At 39.5% G+C, this 21,481-nt stretch overlaps 1 protein-coding gene across 1 annotated transcript in view; it reads left to right on the top strand.

Annotated features, from left to right (window-relative positions):
* LOC306950945 (ephrin type-B receptor 5) overlaps nt 1-6,639 on the top strand; it is a gene marked incomplete at both ends in the record, with an annotated part of 50,877 nt that extends 44,238 nt beyond the window's left edge. The window contains 4 exons of the mRNA XM_079541339.1: nt 204-353; nt 498-691; nt 1,890-2,045; nt 6,531-6,639. Of these exons, the coding sequence (XP_079397465.1) occupies nt 204-353; nt 498-691; nt 1,890-2,045; nt 6,531-6,639 (609 nt within the window). The remainder of the gene's footprint in view (nt 1-203; nt 354-497; nt 692-1,889; nt 2,046-6,530) is intronic.
* Between the last annotated feature and the right edge of the window lie 14,842 nt (nt 6,640-21,481).

The following is a 21,481-nucleotide window of genomic DNA, read 5'->3' as shown; positions in this document are numbered from 1 at the left end:
CTTGTATGTTTCAGTAGAACGAGGTGGAAACTTTTAACATATTTGGAATTTAAACCACCAATGTGTACAAGACAGCATTAACTGAACTGGCACATCATTTCAGAGTTGTGTCATTCTGCTGGCATCTGACCTGGTCAATGTTGTCATTTTCCCAAGTAGTCCTTATCTCACTAACATTCTGATTACTCTCTGATACTTTCTAGGGTTGCAAAATCCCCATCCGTTGGACTGCCCCTGAAGCTGTCCAGTATCGCAAGTTCACTTCCTCCAGTGATGTCTGGAGCTATGGCATTGTCATGTGGGAGGTGATGTCCTATGGTGAGAGACCTTACTGGGACATGTCCAACCAGGATGTAAGTTGGGGAAGTGGTGGGAATGTACATCTGCCTTTCTGCTCTGCGTCTTCAAGCAGAAGAAAGTCATACACTGCCAAATGACTGAAGCTTGCCTTTTGCTTTCCTAGCTGTGATAACACTTTATTCTACTTTTTTTGGCAGGTAATTAATGCCATTGACCAGGACTATCGCCTACCACCACCCCCAGACTGCCCAACTGTTTTGCATCTGCTGATGCTTGACTGCTGGCAGAAGGAACGAGTCCAGAGACCAAAATTTGAACAAATAGTCAGTGCGCTAGATAAAATGATCCGCAAGCCATCTGCTCTCAAAGCCACTGGCACTGGGAGCAGCAGGTGAGATGAGGCTTTAATGCAAAATAATACAGCTGGTATCTGGGTAGACATCATAAGGAAAAGAAGGCAGTAACTCAGTCTATATACTGTTTTTCCAGTTCTCTCCTCCAAAACTGAGACCAATTAATAAATAAAAAATGGAGTAGACAGTAGGAAGAGATGTATATCCTGATTCAGTTTGTGAGTGATGAGGATGAATTAGGAGTCATGAGTGCTGAATGTGACAAGAAAGAGATCTTGACGAGTTGAGAGACCTTTGGGAATGTGAGTAGGGACAGATCTGGTGCAGCTATACAAGGTACTATGTGATCACATAAAACTCTGTGACAACAAGAGGTGTTAAAGGAAGAAAAGACCATAGCTTGTGGAGTGAAGGAATTCTGTAGCTAAAACTAATCAGAATTGCAGCTTACATCTCATATTTTCCCATCTCTATTTTGCTACCTGATAGAACCAGAGGGAGGAGGTTAGCAAGGGAGAGGTCTCCAGAGGGAGGTAAATGGAGCTAAGATTAGAAAGCTGATAGGCTGATAATAGAATTACATCCTGCTGATATGGAGGATTTTGCTGCAGTTATAGACTCTGCTCAGTGCAATGTACTGCAAAGCTTGGAGCGAGGAGGAAAATGAAGTAATGCCCAATTTACTAAAAAACAGCATAGAATTGCTCTGGACACATTCAGATGCCAGGAAAAACATAACATGGCATTCATAAACAGTGTTTTCTTTGACTTTTTATTGCTTTCTTCTGTCTGATGTGTGTTGAAACCCAAATTACACACTATCTTATAGGGTTCTTTGTGATCCAAAAAAAGCCAACATCCTCGAGAAGCAGAGCTGTTCACAAAGGTAAAAAGGTACAAGGTCTCATCTCTGTGCCTTGGAAACTGCAGCTCTTAATTCAGATGATAGGTTTAGACCCAGAAAGTGGAAAGATCTGGGATAAGAGGAGATCGTTCTTGAGGGAGTATAAAATGGGAAGAAAGGATCAACGGCTTAGGTTGGGTAGATAGTTTTTAGGCAGAAGGAAGACATAATCTAGAAAAAGACATCAAGGTGGGGCTTTGTGAATCAGATCATGAAGAACGAATGTAATTGTTTAGTCCATGCTGTGCTGTTCTCTCTCTCTCTTGTAAGTGGCCTTAACATGGTCACCTGATGCTGATAATTGAAAATTTTAGAAGCTGACTCTTTTGCAGACCATCTCAACCTCTCCTGAGCAACTCCCCTCCAGATTTTCCTTCACTCAGCAATGCCCATGAGTGGTTGGATGCCATCAAGATGGGTCGTTACAAGGAGAATTTTGACCAGGCTGGTCTGAATACATTTGATGTCGTATCACACATGACTCTGGAGTAAGTATAGAGACAAAGAGCATAGTATGCAATGCAGAAAGTGAGAGATGCAAAGTAAGAGCTATATGGAGAATATATATGCATAAAACAGGAAAAAGAATCTAGAGCAAAGTAGCTACTCTGTCTTACATCTTTATTAGGACTTCTGGTTGCCCTCCATACCATTATATATATATATATATATATATATTCTATTTCTGTAAGCATTAATACATAAGCACTAACTGATGTACAATACAAAACATATTGTCAGTGTTACAGAGAGAATGTTAATTAGAAAGTTTGTGACACCTGGCACAAACAGGAATCACTTAAGGGGGTTGTGTAGAACCAGCCACGCTATATACTAAGTATATACAGCTTGCTGAGGTGATCAACTCCAGTATAGGCATGTTCTGCAGTGAAACAGAGGATCAAGGTGTGCAGCGATGTTCCTATGATTGAAGATACTCTGGGGAAGTGGAGAGAGCTACCAGACATTGTGAGAGTGGCTGACGAGTCATGGGCAAGATCAGGAACAGAAGCAGTACATTTAAACACAGCATAACTACCATTAACTTGCCGGGGCAATCAGCTGAAATCCAGGTGGAGAGGCCACAACCTTCCTGTGCAGACCCACATATCCAAACAGACCTCCAAAGGGCTGAAAGAGCTGCTCAGACCTTCATTTTCAAGGAATTACAGATTTTGGACATCTCCCTAGAGCCTGAGGGCAGAAGTGGGTGTCATAGGCGCAAATGTGTCCACCTGGATGAATGTTTTTGAGCAAGTTGCCAGGTTGCACGAAGAAATCATCAGGCAGTGTAGTAGTCCATGCTGTGCTGTTCTCTCTCTCTCTTGTAGTGTAGTAACCAGGAATCCGAGAAGAGATTGATGCCTGGTATTGTGTACTGACCAAGTGACAGTCATGCTTAAATTCCTGAGAGGGGAAAGCTGACTAGTTTCCAAACCTGAGGTGATGGACTGCACTGACACACAGGACAAGTGAGACTGGACAGACATCTCTGCTAAGAGCAGAAGGAGACACTACCCTCTTGCCTCTGATGTGCTTCCAGGACTCTGGGGCTGAAAAAAGAAAACTGCATAAGTAATGATCAAGACCCAGGAAAGGGCAACTGCATAAAGTTGGTCCAACCAACCACCTGTATTAGAATCAGTGATTTTATGTTCCTCAGAAAAATGTTGAAGGGATTGAGAGCAGAAGTGGCGTTATCCTCTGTCCTCCCAGTTGGAGAAGGAGGCAAATGGATTGAGTGAATGACTGGATGCAGGGTTGCTATCATGCTCAGGGATATTGGTTGTGTGATCTTGGACACACCTTTGAGAAACTGGATATAATGATACCAGATGGGACACAGCTGACTAGTTCAGACAAGAATGTTCTGGGCAGCAAGATGGCTGGACTTAGTAGCAGAGTTTTAAATTAGATTCAGTGGGGTAAAGGGATGCACTTCTGAGTAACAGAGAAGATCCAGGGAATCACCAACACTTTAGGAAGCAGCAGTGAAAAAGATGTGAATTATCCCCCCAAAATTAGGAAGGGCTCCTCTAAGAAGGTAATGCAGCCAACAGCCTGGCTGAAGTGCCTCTACACCATGCATGCAGAAAGGGAAATAAGCAGGAGAGGCTGGAAATCATAGTGCTATTGAGAAACTATGATGTCATGTCTTTCAAGAAGATATAGTGGGTAGAATCGTACAACTGGAATTTTATGATCGAGGACTACAAGATTTTCAGAGAAGGAGAGGTGAGAATGTTGCCCACTATGTAAAGAAATTGACAGATTGCAGAAAGCTGCCTCTGAGAAACAGCCATGATCAGGCTGAGAACTTGTGGTTAAACATCAAGGACTGGACCAATAAAGAACATGTGGTGGTCAGGATCTACTGCACACCTGATCAAGGAGAGCCTGTTGACGAGACCTTGCTTCAGCTACAAGAGGCCTTGCGTTTGCAGACTGCTCATCAATGCAGAGAAGATCATTAAAGGAGAGGTGGACTGGAGGTGGTCTGGGCTTCAGTGACCATGTTTTATTTATGTTCGTGCTCTTGAGGAACAGGAACTCAACAAAGAGCAAAGACACGGATCCTGAACTTTAGAAAAGAAAACTAGAAAATGTTCTCTGTCCTTGGAGACGAAGGAATTGAGCAAATCTAGCAACTCTTTAAGGAAACCTTTCTTGGGAGTGCAAGAACTCTCTGTTTCCATGTGTAAGAAATGAAGCAGGGAAGGCAGGAAATTGGTATGGCCAAGCAAGGAGCAGCTAGTCAAATTGAGATTTAAGGCAGGAAAATCACAGGCAGTGGAAGCAAAATATGTGGCTTGGAAAGAGAACAGGGTTGCCATCAGAATATGTAAGAATGGCATTGGATCAGGATAGCCAAGGCACATACGGAACTGAGCTTGGCAAGGGATGCAAAGAATAACAAGAAGGAATTTGGTAGGTAGATTGATCAGAAAAGAAAGGCCCTCTGAGAAATGAGAAGAGAGAACCAGCTACAACAGACATGGAGAAGACTGAGGCACTCTACTATTTCTGTGCCTCAGTCTTCATTAGCAGTCAAGCTTTCCACATTTCTAAAGTCCCTGAATTTCTGAGTGGAGACTGAGGAAGCAACATCCTTCATACTGTAAGCAAATAACAGGTTCAGTGAAATTGAATGTGTGTAAGATATGGGGCCCAACCCCAGTGTACTGAGGAAACTGGCTGGTGTAGTTGCCATGCCATCACATTTGAGAAGTCTAGACTATCGGAAGTCTCTGGTGACTGGAAAAACCAAACCATTATCCCACCTTTAAGAAGGACTGAAAGGAAGACTTGGGGAACTAAGGCTGGTGAAATTCTCCTCTGTGCCTGGGAACATCCTGGAGCAGATTCTTCTGGAAGCACTGTTAAGGCACACGCAAGACAAAGATGTGATCTGAGACAATCAGCATAGCTTCACCAGGGACAAATGATGCCTGACCAATCTAATAGCCTTCTATGGTGGAATGATTGTGTCAGTTGACAAGAGAAGACTGAACAATGTCATCTACCTGAATTTCTGTAAGACCTTTGATGAGGTCCCGCAGAACATCCATGTAACTAAATTGGACAGAAATGGATTGAATGGGTGGGCTATTCAGTGGATAAGGAGTTGACTGGATGGCTGCAGCTGAAATCATGGTCAGTGGCTCGATGTCAACATGAAGGCCAGTGGCGGGCAGTGTTCTTCAGGGATCTGTCTTGGGACTGATGCTTCTTATCTTTATTATTTACATAGCCAGTGAGATCAAATTGACCCTGAGCAAGTTTGCAGATGACACCAAGCTGAGTAGTGCAGTTGATACTGCAGAAGGAAGGGTTGCAATCCAAAGAGACCTAGATAAGTATGAGATGTATGCCCGCATGAACCCAACGAGGTTCAACAAAGCCAAATGCAAGGTGCAGCTCTTTGTTCAGGCCAATCCCAAATACGTGTACAGACTTAGAGAAGAATTCATTGAAAGCAGTCCTGCAGAGAAGGATTTTATTATTCTGGTGGATGAAAAGCCAGAGGTGTGTGCTTACAGCCTGTAAGGCCAACTGTGTGCTGGTCTGCATCAAAAGAGGGGTGGCCAGCAGGGAGAGGGAGGGGGTGATCCCAATTCTACTCCTCATGAGACCTAATCTGGTGTACATTGTCCAGATCTGGGGCTATCAGCACAGGAAACACACAGAGCTGTTGGAGTGAGAGGAGATCACAAAGATGATTAGAAGGTTGGACCACCTCTGCTATGAAGAAAGGCTGAGGGAGTTGGGTTTATTTGGTCTGAAGAAGAGAAGGCATCAGGAAGGCCTTACTGCAGCATTTCAGTACATAAAGGGAGTTTATTAAAAAAATCCAGAATGACTTTTTACATGATCTGATAGCGATAGGTTTTAAGCTAAAAGAGGGAGATTTAAGCTAAAAGAGGGAGATTTATGTTAGATATTGGAATGAGATGATCTTAAAGGTCCCCTCCAACCCAAACCATTCCGTGATTCTATGATGATTCTATGCTAGGACGATATATTTTTTACTCCAAGAGTGGTGAGGTACTGAAACAGGTTGCTCAGAGAAATTGTTGAATGCCCCATCCCAGGAGGTATTCAAAACCAGGCTAGATGTGACAGTTGACATCTTGATCTAGTTGGTAGCAACCCTACCCGTATCAGCTGGGTTGGGACTAGATTATCTTTACGGTCTCTTTCAACTCAAGCCATTCTAAGATTCTGTGATTCTATGAAGTGTTACATAGAGCACAGGAGCCAGGAAAATATTTCTTTTTTAAATCATAATCTATGAAGTTCTGCCCACACCTCCTCTACCCAAACATTTGCCAAGCAAAAGCAGAAACCTTTTAAACTGTTTCGCAGACATGGATAACCACATATATCAATATGGAGTAACAGGGAAAGGAATTGGGACTGTTCAGAATAATAAAACCATTTAAACATTTTCTACACCTTCTATTCTTTTGCAGAGATCTCCAGCGTATTGGAATCACCCTGGTTGGTCACCAGAAAAAAATTCTAAACAGCATCCAGCTCATGAAAGTTCATTTGAATCAGCTTGAACCAGTTGAAGTGTGATGCTTTAATTCTTTATTTCACCAGACTCAAATTCTGAGAGGATTCAGAGGGATTGTCACTGTAAGAAAAGGAAATGGCAAGATGCTCCTTGAAGACTTATTGCACCTAGAGAGTAGACATTACGTGTCCCATTTCATCAGCAAAATGAGAATCTTGCCATGATTCAAAAGCAGAGCTTTTAGCTCTGCTAGCTGGTGGTGTTTAAATATGGCTGGCATACACTAGGAGTAGGTCAGGGGAGGGAAGGTTATAGTAATGCAGGGGGAGCTGGTATAATAGTTTGGACAGATCACAAGCACCTGCTAGCTCTTCTCCACTAACTAAAAATATCAGACAATTCTCCAAACATCATCAGCAGGCTTTATCTGTGACTGGGAACTCAACAAAGTGGTAAAGACATAAAAGCCACAAAGAAATCAGAATTTTTCCAGAAGAATATCAGCATATTGTGAGAGATTATCACTCAGTTGGAAATGGACATTGCTTCCATCTGCGGTATGCCAGAATAGTGAGAAAGTGGAGTTCCACTTAATACATAGTATTGGTAAACAATGAGATACATCACCTGGTAATTTTTCACAGAGGTTAAGAGTAAAGGGGTTGAAATTCTGTGCTATAACATATGCAGTTCTTGGGTCTGTCCCATGATCCAGAAGGGAAACTTATTAATCCATTGTTCTGAGGCAAGGAACAACAAGACTTAGATGCATAGCATCTATCTATGGGAGTGTAAACAGAATAAAAAATAATGGTTCATAAAATCCATCCTGCTGAATTTTCAATTGGAGAGCCCATTCTTGAGAAGGAAGGTGCAAGTTGCACTCAATTCTGGTTTCATTCTTTTCTAACTCTCCTCCAGTCCCTCCCCTCTACCCAGATATGCAGATATGGAAGGGAGTAACAGAAATAAATCTGAAGTCCTTTGCAATTGAAAAATGTTTTCTCCTTTTCTCACCCTGACAAGTCATAGCAGTCCACACTAATACTGATTGAAAACTGTTTCTGAGGAAAATGCAGATCTGCAGTAGTCAATTCCAAATAGACAACTGGATCAAAGGATATGAAACTCCTTCACAAATTCTTGTCAGAGAACGGTACCAGTCGCAGCAGTATCTTCAGTCTCTAAAATAAGAATAACTATGTTCTCGGGATCAATCATACTGCCTGGTCAGTAGTGCATGAGAATGACCAGAGGAGTCAGATTCTCTCTCCCCTTTTAGATAGACTGCCTAAGAAAAGATCTCTTTGTGGAGGGGAAGAGCTTCAAGACTTAGGATGTATCCCAGTGTCTGTCACTGAGCAGAAGCAGCAAAACAAGAAGCTCAGCGTGAAAGTAAAATTCAACCAATACACTTGTTCACCTCATCAAGACATAAGAAAGGAAATGGAAATAGCCTTGCTAAGCAAGACCACAATTAAGACACTGCATAAAAAGATACATTCTTCATGTCTGGAGTGACTCACCGTTCTGGTCTGTGAATGATTTGGTTCACCATGAGCTAGTCATCAATCACTGTATTTTTCCAGCTGTCAGGGTTAGAGTTGCACTTCAGCAGTACTAATTCCTGTATAGTTTTAAGAGTTTCCCCCAGCAATTAAAAGATATAAATCACTTTTTTCACTTATGAATCTCATTATACAATAGGAGGTGCACCAGAATAGTTGTGCTCTAATAGCCAACACAGTTCAGATTATTACAACATAAGAGCAACATATGCTAACATTTTCAGTTGGAAGAGTAAGAGTACATTTTTTCAAGAAATAAAAAGTCAATCCAAAAACAATCCAAAGGAATAAGAACAAAACATTCATAGCAGTACAATGAGAACGTGAAGATTTTTTAAAAATGAACAAATCTAGAAGTGGTCCACCTGTAAAAAGCAAGATTCTATAACTTTTAAAAGAATTTCTAGCATCTTGTAATGCTCAGAAATCCAAGGTTTTGTGTATGCTGACTATCAGTTACACCCACAGCGTATGAGACTGAGCAAGAGTTGCTCTCTTCAGAAAGGCTACTGAGCAGAAAGTGTTGAGGGGAATCTAGGGTTTCTAGCACCTTCCACAGAGGGCACAAACACGTGTACATGCATTCACATATGAGTATGTTTTAACAGTTCTGCAGGCCATTTGGAGAAACAGCAGGCTATGTTTTTCATACACAGTGGTCCCTTTTAGTGGTCAAGATTAGTGGAGAAATTAATGATCTAGTTCAAATTCTGTCTCTTTTTAGTCCAGTGGAAACTTAATCCTACGTGCTTTTTCAGCACTTAATTTTTCTGCAGTAGGAAACAAAATAGGAGCCTTGTCTTACACTCAGACTAGTGACAGTGAGGTTTAATAGCCTTCTATGGGGATCTGCAATGAATTTATCTGCTTGGTGAGAATGCAGGCAATAGTACATTTACTGTTGCATACCAAGTCTATGATAAAGTTGTTTACACATATAAAGGATAATGATTTACTTGCTTGTTGTAGCTTAACCTGGCAGCTAAATACCACACAGTTATTTGCTCACTCTCCCACCTACCCCCCTATATAGAATGAGAGAGAGAATCTGTAATAAAATAGAACTCATGGGTTGAGATAAAAAAAGTATTTACTAAGGCAGAAGAGGAAAACGGAAACAGAAAAGCAATTATAGAATATATATAGCCACAAGGCAATTATTCAGCAATAAATACAACATCGCACCAGCAATGCAAGGTCTCCTTCACACTGATTAGTGCTCCCACAACCCTGGAGCAGCAACTGTTCTCTGGCCAACTCCCCATAGCATTATGGCCTTCCCCGTGGTGTCATTAGTAAGGCACCTGTCCTGGCTCTGTCCCATCCCCTGCACCATCATGGCATCTGCTGTTCTCCACACTCCATTGCTCAGGAACAACCAAACATCCATCCAATGCCATTGGCACTGTTTCATCTGAAATCAGGACACTGCTATACCAAGATAGGTAAGTAGTGATAAGACATCATAAATCTCCCTGTTCTTGAGTTTGGTTGAAATATTCCTACAACTGGCCAAAGGGGTCAGTATTCAAGATGTCCTGTTGTAGCTAGAGTTGTGCAGAGAGAGGTTTGAGGTAGCAGATGGAATGTAAAAGGGCAACTGTCTTCTGTAAGAAGTCCCTTTATATATTCTCAGGGGATCCCTATTTTTCCTCGTAACTTGGGGTGCAAAGACTGTTGTGTTTAATATATCTTGTGTGATTTGTCATCATGTCACTCCTCAACTTCGCAAATATGAAGGAAAGGTAATCCTGTACTAGTGAATAAGCAAAAGACAAGATGGAAAAAAAAGCACTAGAAATAATATCCTGATCTCACTTTACTCAACCCTATGTGAAAATAGAAATCTCACTTTCTGTTCCAACAGACATCGGTGGGGATCTTCTGCAATATATGAGCACCCTTAACAAGTAGGAATGAGAATCAGAAGGGAAAACAGTGGGATCCACCTAGACATCTGCTATCTGTAATTACTAGAAAAAAAGACAAACAATACAATAAAGTTTTACAGACCCATATTATCTACTGGAGAGTCAGCTGGGAGATTAACAAGTTATTATATGGAGTAAATGTGGATAATATCTGTAATGTGTATAATAGGCATTACAGGATGCAGAAGCAGAAGAAATAAAGAATATCCATGGCTTCCATGAGACCAGCGTAACAAATACAAAAGTCACATTTTTCTAATCACCTTGAAATTCATTAATGACTTTATGATTTTTGTTATTGGTATTCCACATCACATAGCTGTAATTATCACTTAGTCTCACCTCTGCTTGTAAGTGTTCAGTTTTTTCCTCCATAAGAAAATCCACAACTCTTATGAACTGAACTGTCCACATGTCTTTGAGACACAAGTTCTATCTCTTCCGAAACTGGAAAGCGGTCTGTCCTTTCCATCAGATTCATCACAATTCAAAAGAGGGAATTATGTAACTGAACTGTTCTCTTACCTGCATTTTCCAAAGTTCATCCTGCTTGTAAGCCACTCTCCACAGGGTGGCATCCATCACAGCAAGCTGAGCACAAAGAGAGCGGCAGAAGCAGTGAAGGTTAAATATCTGATGCAATACATGAGGGGTAGGTCTATTTCACTGGTGGCAGGTCCATTCATCTTGGTAAAGAACTCGTAAGTACTGAAAAGCTGTTTAATGTAGTTGTGAAAGTGGCCATCAGGATCTTGGGTCTGGAAGATGGTTTAAAAAGCTAGCAAAGAAAACAAAGGACGAAAAATACAAAAAAGAAGAAAACTGAAGGCCACTGTCGTGGCCCTTGCCAGCATAATCTGATAATCTGTAAACTATAGCATCGGATTTTAGCCCAAACATCTATGTCATCCTGGTCTCTCCTATGTATCCTAGTTTCAGTTGGGGCAGTTAATTTTCTTCCTGGTAGCTGGTATGATGTTGTGTTTTGGATTTAGGATCAGAACAACGTTGATCACATACCAACATCCTCGTTGCTGAGTAGCATTTACACTAGGTCAAGGACTTGTCAGTTTCACATGTTGTCCTGACAGCAAGGAAGTCAGAGGTGCACCGGGAGCTGAGAGAGGGCCGAACCAGAATAGCTGATCCAGAATGGCCAGAGGTATTTTCCATACTACATGACATCATGCTGAACAATAAAACTGCAGTAGTTGGCCAGGGGATGCTTTTGCTGCTGGGGAACTGGAAGTGAATTTGTATTGCCTCTGAAAAAAAAAAAAAACCAAAAAAACGAGAAGAGTGTAGATACTCTCTTACTAGCAATACTGGAATTTTTCCAGAGTTCAATCAAATTCCAGTTGTTTTCTTCTTCTGAGTTCACAGAATTTGGGATTTGGGTCCTTTAAATAACTTTTCTTTTAATGGAACTAAGTCAAAGCAACTTTTCTGCTAAGATATATCAGGTCATCTATGACAGAAGGGACTGCATGAGTAGGAGAGCACAGAAAAATGAGAAAGGAAAAAAAAAAGTAGAAGACTGAAGAAAAAGAAAAGAAATAACAGAGTAGGCATTTGTACATATTCACAGTATGTATAGAAGATTTATAGCCATACCTGCGTGTCCTAACTTGACTTACACAAGTACTGAAAAACCACATACAAATATTCTGTAGAATTTTGTTGGTGAATATTTAAAATATGCTGGTTTTGGAAAATTATTTTGGCCTTTTAATCTCTACCAGCTTGTTTGTGGCGTCTTGTTGGCTAACATATGCTTACTCACGTGATGCAAAACCAAAGATCACATCACCATGAACCAGCTGAGCCACATGAGGTCCCGAAACACCACCTTGACACACTCCATTCTCCAGTTTATTTCACCCTATGAGAAGACAGTGACTATGGCGCACTTCACTGACACACACCAGGTGCACCAAAACAATTCAAATTTTACTGTCCCATCTTGCTCCCTGGTTTGTTTTGCTCAGTCACATCTGATGACTATGGCACACTTCGCTGACACAGATCAGGTGCACAAAAACAAATATATTCCGAGCAATCTGTTTGCATGTATGATCACATGTATTCTAAGCAAATAGTGTGTTAGCCTATGACTAATCAGTATTCTAGGGACAGGAAGTTAGGGTAGAGAAGGGTAAATTAGGTTGAGTGAAGTTATACAAATTTTGGGAAAGGTAAATTAGGGCAGAAAAGGTTATACAACCTGTTTCATTAATACATCCGTCGTGGGATGGGGTCCAAGGATGGGGCGTGCTTGCAGGCTGGAGGAGTTTCAGGCTGGCTGAGTGAAACTCTGAAAATTGTCCTCCAGCGTCCTGACTTTATACCCCTTTTACACACGGTTTGCCATGATAAGCAAGGGACAGGGGGCAAACTGTTACAAGGTATGCAGGTTAAGATATAGATAGGGGTATGACCGCAGAAAAGCAGACAAACTTCCATTCATACCATAAGACCTTGTTTTCAGATCCCAAAAATGTGAGGGATTACCGATGTATTAATTATCACACAGTTTTATGGTCTCCGTATTTTTGCCAAAGGCAGTACTTTTTCTTTTCCCTGAGAACTTCTGGTCATAACTCAGTCCCTTGACACGTGTACTGGACTGCATGGTATTAGACAAGGAGAGTGACAGAGGCATAACTGTGGCCTTTTATCTGACCTGCATGGCTAGGGGCAGTTCTTGTTATCAGCTAGAGGACAGCTACTGGACCTACGCCCCATCTTGTTCTTTGATCTTGCATGAACTCTCTTCAGCAGGCTCTGCTTGGGCTACCTTCCACATATCTGCAGCTTAGGCAAAGTACAAGTAAAAAGACTAAATTGTTTCACAAAAAAAGCCAAGAGCTTGTTACCATGAAAGTTAAGGCAGAAGAGGAAACACTGATCATCTAATCTGATTTCCTTTACTCCTCAGTACTTTACTTTTCACCCTTCTACTCACTGTTAAGTTTAATTTTTACTTGAATGAAGGATATTAGCTAGAAAGACATCTAATTTTGATTAATTCAGGAATAACGAATCTACCAGACACCTTGATTCGTTTCCCACAAGGCTACACAATCCTTAATTGCAGTTTGCCTTATACTTTTTTTGCTGTACCAAATGAGAATAAAGAGTTGTTTGTAACATGATACTTCTAAGTTTCCCACCACAATCAGGTTCCATCTTCACTTCTCTATATTCTAAAAAATTGAAATATTTAAATATCTCTTGTCACACCTCTCATATTGCCTTCATACTATTGTTATGGTTCATTGCTTCGTCGCATTTTTGGCCATTGTTTTTAAGTGAATATCAAGACAGACACCATTAGCCTAACTAATACCATACATGGACAGAAAAATCAGGCTCCCACACTGACTCTGCTGTTGATCCAACCACAGACCACAGGAAGCCTTTTGTGATGGAATTCATTGACCAGTAGAACACACGGTTCATTCTCAGTTCTACGTTTTTTAGGAAATTCGTTCTACATAGAAAGAATATTTCCTAGCTTTTATTTCCCTAGCTGTCAAGAACTAGCCTTAGATGAAAGTTTTTCAGAAATGTCTTAATATTAGTATTTTAAAATGCTAATCAATCTTTAATCGGCATTGCCAATCTCTTCCACAAAATAATAATCACCTATACTCACATTTGAACATTTTATGAGAGCTTTGCTATCCAAATAATATACAAGAACAATCTGAATTAAAATGCAGTAGTGTCTGCCACACCTTCACTAGATGCAGCTTTTTATGCTTGCTCAGTACCCCCTTGTCAGAAGAATCAGTCATCTAATTATTCTGAAACTGTAAATCCTTCTTAAACACAGTGAGTTTTGACCCTGTAGCTCCCATTTTATGAAACAAGGGCAGGGATTTACAAAATCTTGGGTCTTATCACTAATGCATTTTGTATATTACATTTAAGGCTTTATGAAGTTATAAAATCTTTCTCTCCATTGCCGAAAAATTGAATAGCCTCATAAAAGGTAGACAATACCACATCACAAATGTTTGCTCATAACTGCTCATTTATGGTTTTTTTCCTAAGCAATTTTTGTTACAACAGTTTCGATTTCTTAGTTACAACGAGAAAGCATCTATCAGCTCAGAGCAGAGATAAACACCGAGTCACATGTGTGATCTGATAGGTAAGCGCAGCAGCGAACTAGGACTTAAACTCAGAAAACAAAGTCTTAAACTACTTCTTCATATAGGTCCAGCAGGGCAACTGTGGATGTCAGGCCAGGGCATTTAGATGTTAAAATTTGTTAGTGCATCTGGATATTAATACTGTAAAAATATCTTGTCTTTTATTATAGTCATAACCGAATACAACCCTTTGATCTCTGCCGTTCAAACAATTCATCAACTAGCATAACATAAACCTGTTCAGCTCAGTATTGGAGAATTTGTCCAAAAGGATGCTGTTAGGAATGGTATCAAAGACCTTACTAAAACTCGAAAGGATTACATCCACCGCCTTCTCTTCCGACCTTATCATAGAGGGAGATTAAATTACTAACGCCAGTTTATTCCTCATATTGAATTTGTACACGAGCATTTCAGATGTGCCCCTGAATTCTCAGTGCTCCTCATAGCAGAGTATATACCTTGCCAATTAGCCTCACCACTCTCAAGTTGTGCCATACAACCTCCTGGCTTAACATTAGGGTTCCTACTGGTATCCTTCTGTCATCAATCCTAGCTTAAAGCTCTCTCAATCAGTCATGCCAAGTTATGGTCCAAGAAATTTTTCCCACTTCAAGTGGAGGTCCTAAGAGGCTCCAGCTGAACTCATCTTAAAGACTCTTCAATCATTATAAAACTCAAAATTATTGTGGAGGCACCTTTATTGGAGCTTATAGCTCAACTGTTTCTGTCCCTGTCTCTCTTCATTACTGAGAAGATTGATGAAAACACTACCTGTGCTCTAAAACATAAGAAACAAACATTTTGAAATAGCGTGGAGCAAATGCAGGGGAAAAAAATGTAAAACTAAGCAACAGCTTTGGACCTAAAGTTTCTAAAAGGCTGAAAATGCAGCAAACACATGGAGAACAGGGGTAACTGGATTCTACAGCCTCTTTGAGCAACCTGTGCCAGTGTTCAGCACCCTCACACTAGAAGATTTTCTTGATGTTCAGACAGAACCTCCTGTATTTCAGTTTGTGCCCCTTGCCTCTTATTCCAATCACTGGACATCACTGAGAAGAGCATATCTCAGTTTTGTTGTTGTTGTTGTTCTTGGTGTTTTACAACATCTCTTCATGTTTTTGCACTTGTTGAACTGTCACAGCACCCTCAGCCTTTACTCATGTGAGAGAAGGTAAAGTATCCTGATTGTCTTTGTGGCCATTTGTTAGACTCTCTCTAGAAGAGCCATCTCTCTCTTGTACTAGATGACCCAGAACTGGACACAGTATCCCAGACATGGGCTGCCAGAAGTGAGTAGAGGGGAAGGATCATCACCTTAGACCTGCTGACAATACTTTAATGAATCAGACCAAGATGCATTAGCTTTCTTAGAAGCAAAGGTACATTGCTGGCTCATGGTTGACCTAGTGACCACCAGGAAGCCCTGGTATTTTTCTCAAAAGTCACAGAGCCAAAGGCAGGTATTTTTACATGCTTTCATTTTGGTGTAGGAATCCTCCTTTGGTCTTACAGAATGGGGAGAAAGGACAATTCAAATAAGTATGAACTGACACATAACAAAGAAAATACTTAGTTTTCTAGATTACTTATAAGCATCAGAAGATCAAAAAAAGAAGGAAGGTAAATGGTTTTTATTAACCTTATCTTCTGTTCACAGTCTTATTTGCTACATGTAATTACTGTTAACAGAGCAAAATAGAACATGAGTGGATGTACCTATTCAGCATTTGTATGAGTGAGAAGACAGCCCTGATCTCCTATCTATTATTTACTTAAAACTACTGGGCATATCCTGAGTGTTTGGTTTGATAGCAAGGAGGAGACTTTAGCAGATACAAAAGGCACTGACTGATTGATGTCACCATAGGCAGCTTTTCTGAAGCCCTTCTCCCAGTTTGTAAAACTGTGTATCCCATTTTTTTTAATACTGGTTCAACCACAAACCAGTATTTGAAACTCTGGGTTTTTGTTTGTTTGCTTTGTTAACTGGGGGATAAAAAACACAAATACAAAGCAAAACAAAATGAAAACAAATCACCTATTTTTGAGAATAGCTTCAAGGAAAAAAGAATTTTATCTTGTCAGAATTTAATATTTTGTCTGGAAGAAACCTTTGGAGGTGTCTTCTCTGGGATTTTCTACTTAAAATGCCTGCTCACCAGGTTCTTCAAGTGAATTCTGAACATCTCCAAAAATTTAGGTTCTTCAGGCTGGAAACTCTGGGAAGTTTTTCCCATGCTGAGCCTGAACTACCATCAGGGGAATAATTTTTTCCTTAAATTCCATCAGAACTTTCCATAATGCAATCTGTTTCAGTTGCCTCTCTCTTTCACTGTGTTATTCTAAGAAGAGTGGGATGTCTCCTTTTTCAATTACCCTCCTCCAGCACTCTAAATATTACACTGATCCTTAACTGTACTCATTTCTGTACTGCAGATCTCAGCCCAGGATTTTTGCTAAATGCAGTCTCATCTATGCTGAAGTAAATAATCACTTCTCTGCTTTGTTGACTACGCTTTTTCTAGCACATCACAGCAAGAAGTTAAAGGCATTACCTCAAAGGCACAATTCTTACACATTTTCTTCTTGGTGTTCGGAATTTCATTTCTGCCAGGCCATCCTCTCGTTACTTTGTCCCTGGCCTGTACTGAGTCATGCAATTAGTTCCATTTCAGAAGCAGGACTTGGCTCTGAATTACATAATGGCAAAGTTTCAGCTTTCTTTCCATTCTTTTTACAATCTATTATTCAGATGTGTGACTACAGGAAGAAAATAGTTCTTCACACCTTTTTAACTTCATTGAGCAAGTGGATATTTTCTATCTAATAAAAACATAAGATAAAATGTCATTCAAGCCTGTGGTTTTCTTTCTTTGCATCTGAAGATTACCTCAACAAATACAGTGGTATTTAGGTCTGTTTGGCCAGTAAGCCTTTCTGGAGAGATAGACCACCGTGCCAAAGAGAATAAACATTTGTGAAAACTGAGTACTTGATAGATAAGAAATAAACATGACAGTTGTTTTCATAACATATATATTTGTTAGAAGTGGAAGCAGCAAGAAATCCTGCCATCAAAAGAACAGCTTTTTTGAACAGTTGCGTTACAAATGATTGATCAAATCAAATTTTCTTGCTCACTGAAAAATGAAAATTCTCACCAGTGTTTCTGCTGCTTCTAGAATGATGGTGGGAATAGAAACACTCATAAACCATGTGTTTTGCCAAGCACTGGCTTCTATTTTTCAGTGGATAGAAAAATCTCTTTGGAGCAAACTTTAGCATGAACAGATAGTGGGTGTAAGACAGAAATAATCATCTGCAAAGAATTTGCTAATCTAAAAACGTGTAGCATCACTCAGACCTCAAAGTGTACCTCAAATGACTACTACAAGTACTTCTCCGGGCTTGAAAATATCCATTTTGGATTGTTAGTGTACGATGTAATACAAATCTGATATCCACTCTGATGTAATGAAACTATATGACCACAAGGTGGCAGCAGAGACCTGAGTGGAACATAGAAGTGGCTTAAGGAACTCCTATGTTTGAAATCTATTTGTTTTTCTGGGAGGAATTACGTAACTCGGTATATGAGTACAAGTACGCTGTTCAAAAAACCGCCAGTTCGCAGACCTGGAAACTGATGTAAAAGCTAAGTTTTAATGACAGAAAAGTAGGGGAGTTCTCAGATGTATTCAGAATACAAAACAACTGTATCAGGTTGGCAGTTAGGTGGGTTTTTATTTGTAAATAGACCTGCCGTGATCCCTGAGAACAACAATGATTTTTACAGTGACATTTAGATAATTATGTTAACTGCATCTTGGATACCCAGAAACACTTTTTGATTTGCCTAAAGCTGTTTCTAGAAATTTAACTTGCATTCACCAAGACTACTATAGTATTATCCACACATATTTGGAGAGGCTTAATAAAGCTAGCACATAATCACACTTTAAAGAGTAAAAATGTATGTTTATGTTTAGAGAAGATCGACGTGAAACAACTTCAAGTATATACAAAGCATTTGAATTAGGTTTCGGTTTTTAAACTTGCTGCTATAAACTAACTCGGTATGAAGTCTGATCTTTATTGTCATGTGAGATTAAGACAACTCTTCTTCCTGAATAAATAGACACCCTGCTTTGGAAGTGTGCACATAGTTTGATAAGAAAAGGAGCCTTTCAAGAATTAAGTGCGGAGCACATTATTCATTAGTGTTTATTTTAACTGCCTTCCCTGCAAGGACAAATTGTTAGTTCATTCTTGCAGCTCCTAAGGAACAAAGTACCCAGCCATATCATATCTACTTGATTTTTTTCACCATCCTCACCTCCACCTGAGCAGAAATTAGAATCACCCACACACTATATTCAGTGTGTTATTGGAAACAATACATCTGGGCAATTCTTTAGGGATATGTCAGTAAACCTTGAAAATGAAACCTTTGTTTCAAAATAATAGCCAGAGATTAAGAGATCATTTTTTCAGAGTTATTAACTTTGACTATTCTTATGGCATGCAACAGAGATTGAATCACATATTAGAAAAGTCTCAGGTCAGAAAATGCATTAATTTTACTTCAATTTTGTCAAGATCCAACTGTACAATTGTGTATCGTTTGGCCAGGTGCCTACTGTTCCTTTATTCTTCGTGCGACGTTAAAAAAATAACGAAAAATATAAAACCAAGTAGAATATGTCTACATTTAGAAGGGATTTGCCCTCCTGAAATTACACAGGTAAAATATTCTTACAGTATCTGGAGATAAAAATTACATTGATGACAATGACATCTTTACTGAAGGGGAAAATGTGAAATAAATGAACCTCAATTTTCATGCAGTTAGAAGAAAAAAAAAGATGCTTAGACATCATTCAAATAGACCAAAGTGTCATTTATTTTCCTACTATATTGCTGTTGTGGGTACAATTATTTTGAAATCATACCGGTCAGATTTCTGTATTTTTACTTCTGCTGCTTCCATTCTTCAGTATTCCAGGGATAGTTCTCTTTATATTGAAATGGAAAAAAAAGCTGAAACGTTTCTGAAAGCTATTTAGATTCACGCCATCTTAAAGTAAGTCATGCTAGCTTTGAGACTGCAGTGAACCATCTTTCTGCTTCTTGAGGTATAAAATTTTATATTCATTTTTGTGTTGCTGTTTTCATCTGATTATCTCAAATCTTTTTCAGAACACAGCTATGGGTTTTGTTTTGTTTTTTTTTCTATTTATTACGCAGATGAGGAAACTGAGATGTTGAAAGTGATGAAAGTGTTGTCAAATTCACAAAGCCAGTCAAAATGAAAATGCCCAACTCTAAGGTATCGTGTCATTCAGTTCCCTGATGTAACCACTAAGCCCTACTGTCAGATACCAGGGAGAAAATTTGCCGCTTAATCTTCAAACAGATAAAACCCAACCTTAAAACCATTCAAATATTTATTACTTCAGATCCACTTCATGAAAAGAATTGTAAACAAAAATATCACAAGTTATTAATATTCCTTTACTATGGTTATCAAGTTTAGAAGTCTGGTAAGTTCCAAACAAAATAAATCTTTTCCTTACTAGAGTTCTATTCCAAAGGTTAGTCTAGAAACATATCTACTGCTCCATCCTAGGCATAGGTAACTCAGGACATAAGGATTTTCTCTCCCCTGGAAGATCATATCACCCTGGAGATCATCACATATATTTCCATTTTAAAAGCCTTAGGGCTCAAGTTCTTTAAGAACTGTACTAAAGAGGAGTAGTGTTCTATTAGAAGGAATATGGATTGCATGACATCATGAAGTGCTGGTATCTTTTAAGTCTCTAAATACTGTATTTTGCCCAGAATATGGAGCTGAATTTTGAGAATATTGAGAATTACCTTCATTCTGAAATTCTGATATAAAACGCAACAAAGAAGTGGAGATTCTATTTAAGCTATTTTGACTAAATAAAGTATATGTGAATATGTCTGTGGAGTAAATGACTATAAAAATATTGGTGTGACAATTGAGATGTTTGATTTGGAGTACTGGAGAAGTCATTCTTTTTTAAGAATAAAACTTGCTTAGTTTAGGTTAAGATCAGAACATAATTCTCTTTAAATTAGGGCTCAGAATTACGTTAATTTTGGCCACGCAGTGAATTAGAGAGAAGTTGGTGCAATGTCACTTCAAGATCATAGATCACCTTTGTCCTTTGTAAATGAAGAGAATATCATTGCAATTTTCTGTGAAATCCTTTTGTAGAACTTTTTGACTAAGGTGAAGCCTGGGCGCATCAAACTACTCCAAATCTCTTAGAACTAAAATGCTGTAAATATCTAAACATCCGTACTTGAATTTACTCTACTAAAGCTAATGTACTTGATGATTTGCTGGTGCTGGTTTTGCAGTTTTTGGCAAATACTTTATCCGCATGAAAATTACGTTTGGAACCAATTTTACAACTACCTTCTAACCAAAAAGTATGAATAACTTACCCTATCAGATTGAGGCAAATATAAACAGAACTATCATATACAGGATTTAAAGGAAAGGGAAAGTGACACCCTACTGTGCCTTTCAACTCATTTACCTATGCTATGGCAGCACTGAATTTAAATCCATACAATACATAATACAAAGCAGAATTTAATTCAGAGTCTTAGGAAAAGGCTCACACCAGACTCCTGCAAGGAATTGTAAAAGAAGATTTCCTCTTCTTTTGGATTAATTATATGGAAATGGTAAAAAGATTGGAAACCATTAAATCTGTTAAAATCCCGTTGTTCTTTAGTGCAAGAAAAGACACATCCCTGCCTTTAATCATGATAGGATAATTAATATCAACTCTTTGAAAGGGTAGATAGTGGCAGGACAAGGGGACATTTTTTTAAGTTGAGGGAGGGAAGATTTAGGATGGATGTCAGGGGGAAGTTCTTTACAGAGAGAGTGGTGAGGTGCTGGAACAGGCTGCCCAGAGAGGTTTCGGATGCTCCAAGAGGTGTTCAAGGCCAGGTTGGATGGGGCCCTGGGCAGCCTGGTCTAGTATTAAATGGGGAGGTTGGTGGCCCTGCATGTGGCAGGGGGGTTGGAGATTCATGATCCTTGAGGTCCCTTCCAACCCAGGCCATTCTGTGATTCTGTAATATTAGAAACAATGTTTCTCACATCATTGTGGCAGACCATCTTCATGGTGCTCATGTAGCTCTCACTCGGCTTTTGTTATGCAAGTAAACCTGCTAAAGATATCAGTTACA

This window comes from Tetrao urogallus, assembly GCF_951394365.1.
Source record: "Tetrao urogallus genome assembly, chromosome: 1".
NCBI classification, from domain to species: domain Eukaryota; kingdom Metazoa; phylum Chordata; class Aves; order Galliformes; family Phasianidae; genus Tetrao; species Tetrao urogallus.
This window is presented reverse-complemented; position numbering and strand designations above follow the sequence as displayed.